Source organism: Parus major, chromosome 9, assembly GCF_001522545.3.
Source record: "Parus major isolate Abel chromosome 9, Parus_major1.1, whole genome shotgun sequence".
Taxonomy (NCBI): Eukaryota; Metazoa; Chordata; class Aves; order Passeriformes; family Paridae; genus Parus; species Parus major.
The window spans coordinates 24,357,263-24,360,895 of NC_031778.1; the positions used below are offsets into that span (position 1 = coordinate 24,357,263).

Here is a 3,633-nt window from a genome sequence, read left to right on the forward strand (position 1 = left end):
GATGGATGGATAGGGATGGACAGCACAGGAGGGACAGTCAGCATGTCCTGTCCTGGAGAAGGTGAGGGACTCCAGGCCCTGCAGGCCCAGATCCTGAGGCACTCCTGGGATCTGAGTGGAACCACAGAGCAGCTCAGCCCTGACACTGGCTGAGGACTTGAGTCTGTTACCACCCATCAGGAAATGCTCTGCTGTCACTTGCCCAGAAGTGTTGTATTTGTTGTTGCTGTTGCTATAAGAAAATATTATTACTGCCAATTTTTAGACAAAGATTGAGAATAAAAATACTTCAGGCAAGTTGAAAATGTCTTTTTGGAGGCAGCATTTTCTCTATGCCTGACCCAGAGCCTTTCAAGAGCTGTGCTTATAAAACCATGAACCAACCTTCTCTCACTACATGCCTGATAATGAAACAATCTTTTCCCCAGAGAATCCTCATTGTGTAATGGTATCAGACATCAATTACAGAAACAGGATTGTAGCAAACATTGAACAGAAACAATAAATGCACTTGAAGAAAGTCCAAAAACATTCCCCTACCTATGACTGATTGTACAAGAAGTTTTTAATAGAAATCTGTGATGTCCCACCCTTAAAGGGGAAGGACAAACACCCCCTGGATCCTTCCCTGGCCTGGAAGTGTTTTCCCAGGCACACCTTTCCCCTCAGGTACATAAGCAAATCTCAGCACTGAGCAGCAGCCTTTGGCCTCTCTCCTAACACCAGAGTCTTCACACCAGCTTTATCTTTACAGCAAAGAATACTCTTCACTCAGTATTTCTTCAAAATCCCTTGTGCTGTAGCATCAGTCTCTACTAAAATTAAAATACTTGACCAAATGTTTTAATTTGTCATGCCACAACAGATCACTTCTTTGCAAGAATCACTGTGGGATGTGCCCATGCTGGGACTGTTTGTTCCACTCATTGTCCCGAGTGCTCAGGACTAAGATCCTCACCCTACCTTGATTTTGAATTCCAGCTGGGAGTTGATGGTGTACATCATCTCCGTCCTCTCCATCTTGCGGGCGCCCTCGTTGCACAGACGCACGAGCTGCAAACGAGAGAGGGGCTGAGGCTCGAGCCTCCAGCACAAACTGCTGCTCCCTTGGAAAGGAACTTCTGGGGCACAACCCCAGCTGGGACACGTCCACCTCAACGTGGTGTTTGCAGGGCCGCAGTTGTCTGCGGACCAGGGCTGTCCCCACGGCTCCCACAGCCTCCTCACCCAGGAATCCCACAGCACCCCGCTCATTTGGGATTCTCCAGGGGCAACAAAGGTTCAGCCCAAGTTCTGCCTGAGCAGGGCCACTGCTCTGATCCAGGCTGATGATCAGCTCCAAACACACACCCTCATCCCAGCTGGATTAACTTCCCACACTGATCCCACACACACACCCAGAACCACCACGGTATCATCCAGTTTGGGATCCTTTCCCAAGCAGGAACCAGTAATTCTGCACAAACCCAATCCCCAGAGCTCTTCCTTAAATACAACAATGTAGAGCTTTTATGCTTCACTGCTCTTCCCATCTGCATTTTTCATGCATGGAAAACATCCATTTTTGCCTGGAAGTACACAGGAATAACTTGAGAACGTACCTTGCTGACTTCTTTCAGAGCCTGCTTGCAGTTCTCGTATTTTGCTGAATCCTTGGGGGTTTTCTGGCAAATAGTCTGGAACAAAACATCTGTTACTTCAGAGAACCAAGCAGCACAGATCAAACCCACAGAGATTTCTCATCTTAACAGAAATCCAGGGGCTGAATCATGGCTGTGGACTGAGATAAAGAGGGAACACCGGTCACTTGGTCACACTAAGGAATGCCTCCCTGGGAAGGTTTGGGAACAAAGTCATGCTTTACCTCTCAAGGTTCATACAACCATCTCCAAACAAAAAACAAAACTGTCATGAAAGAGTTGGAAATAAAATGCTTGATTTGCTTGTCTGGATTATTTCAGCCACAGAGGGGAAGGAGGTATAGGAAAAAAAAGCCCAAGAAGGGGAAGGCATCCCCAGTGACACACTGCAGGAATACTGGATTATTATTATTCCATTTTTTACCTAGAAACATACTGCAGAGAAGAGAGAAGTCAGTGTCTGTGAATGAACTAATTGTCCAGGTGATCAAATTCATCAGTGCTCACTTTAAAAAAATTTAAAAATTTTTAAAAAACAAAAAATGGTAATTTCTGTTTCTGGCTCCTAGCAGTGCTGGAGTCGGAGCCTGATCACAACCTGCACTCCTGTGGGTGGTGCAGCTCCTCACTTAGTCCTGGCACCTTAACTGAAATACCCCAAGTGCTGGAGAATCCTGCCTGACAAACACTCCCCAGCACCTCCACCACTCCGAGTCCCTGGTCCCTGCACAGGGAGGGACAGCTCAGTGCCCCTCACACACAGCTCCCCTGGCAATGGAGTCCCAAAACGTTCCCTGCCAAAGGGCCCTCACCCAACCTACACTACAGCAGCTCTTGTTTTTCAGCTGCAGGGTTTGTTCCAATCCCAGCACTACCAACAATTCCTGTGCTGGCTCCTCCTGAGTTTCAGAACCATTTTGACCCTTTATTGTACAATTTTCCTATTGTAACATCCAAGCATTTAACTTGAACGGGGGAGCAGGAGGGCCCAGTCCCAGTCAGCAAACAAATGCAGCAGGAATCAATAATTCACAGCTCAGCACTGGTGTAAGGGACAAGGCATGAAGAGACTGGAGAGAACCAGAACTGAACAGGAGAGAATGCTAACACTGCAAGAACAAGCAGCAAGGAAAGAGGGAAGTTGGTGTTCTCACATCCATCAGTAAGGGGAGACGAGTGACTCTCTGCATGGGGAGGATGAGGAAGGAGATCATGGGCAAATTCCGGCAATCCTCGTGGGACTCGATCCGGGACAGCACCTCCTTAAACGCTGGATTTGTGGCTCTGGGGAGAAAGAGGAGGAAAGAATTCAATGGTGTGTTTTAACAAACGATTGTGCAAGTTGCTAAATGTTAAATAAACCATTATTTTATAAAAAAGGAAGTGTGACTTGCAGGAGTCAGATCACCCCAGCCTTCAGCTTTATTCCCTCAGATCCAGCAGCCCAGCACTGACATTGCACCTGAGGAGCTGGCACACAGGGCCACTGTCACACCGTGTGACACTGAACGGGGGAGGAAGGGAGGGCGAGGTGAGGCAGGAGCTGTGGCAGGGGGGCTGTGCAGCTCCCAGAGAGCCCCGGGCCCTGCGGTGCTCACAGCAGTCTCTGCAGGGTGCGCTGCTGATAAACCTCGTTGGTGCAATACTTCACGTAGGGGTCGAAGGTGGAGCCCGCGTGCCTCGCCACGATGTCACTGATGTCATCGATGAAAATGCTGCTCTGGTGCCTTGCCTCCAGCTCCTCAAAGAACCTGGGGGTTCAAATCAACTGCTCACTTTTACATGCAAACGGCATCTTTCCCTCACTGCATTCACCTGACACCACCCACGATCACCCAAGTGCTGCCAGCTGGCCTGGGCTGTGCGGGGCCATCCCTGCTGGGACAGCGCTGGCAGGACATGGCCCAGGACACGGCTGCTGCTGGCCCAGGACACGGCTGCTGCTGGCCCAGGACACGGCTGCTGCTGCTGGCCATGGGCTGCTGCTGCTGGC

The 3,633-nt window shown here is 49.5% G+C and overlaps 1 protein-coding gene across 1 annotated transcript in view; it reads right to left on the bottom strand.

The window, feature by feature from the left end:
* ARHGEF26 (Rho guanine nucleotide exchange factor 26) overlaps positions 1 to 3,633 on the bottom strand; it is a gene marked incomplete at its 5' end in the record, with an annotated part of 27,592 nt that overhangs the window by 8,519 nt on the left and 15,440 nt on the right. Inside the window, 4 exons of the mRNA XM_015637099.1 lie at positions 964 to 1,053; positions 1,602 to 1,676; positions 2,795 to 2,924; positions 3,239 to 3,391. Of these exons, the coding sequence (XP_015492585.1) occupies positions 964 to 1,053; positions 1,602 to 1,676; positions 2,795 to 2,924; positions 3,239 to 3,391 (448 nt within the window). The remainder of the gene's footprint in view (positions 1 to 963; positions 1,054 to 1,601; positions 1,677 to 2,794; positions 2,925 to 3,238; positions 3,392 to 3,633) is intronic.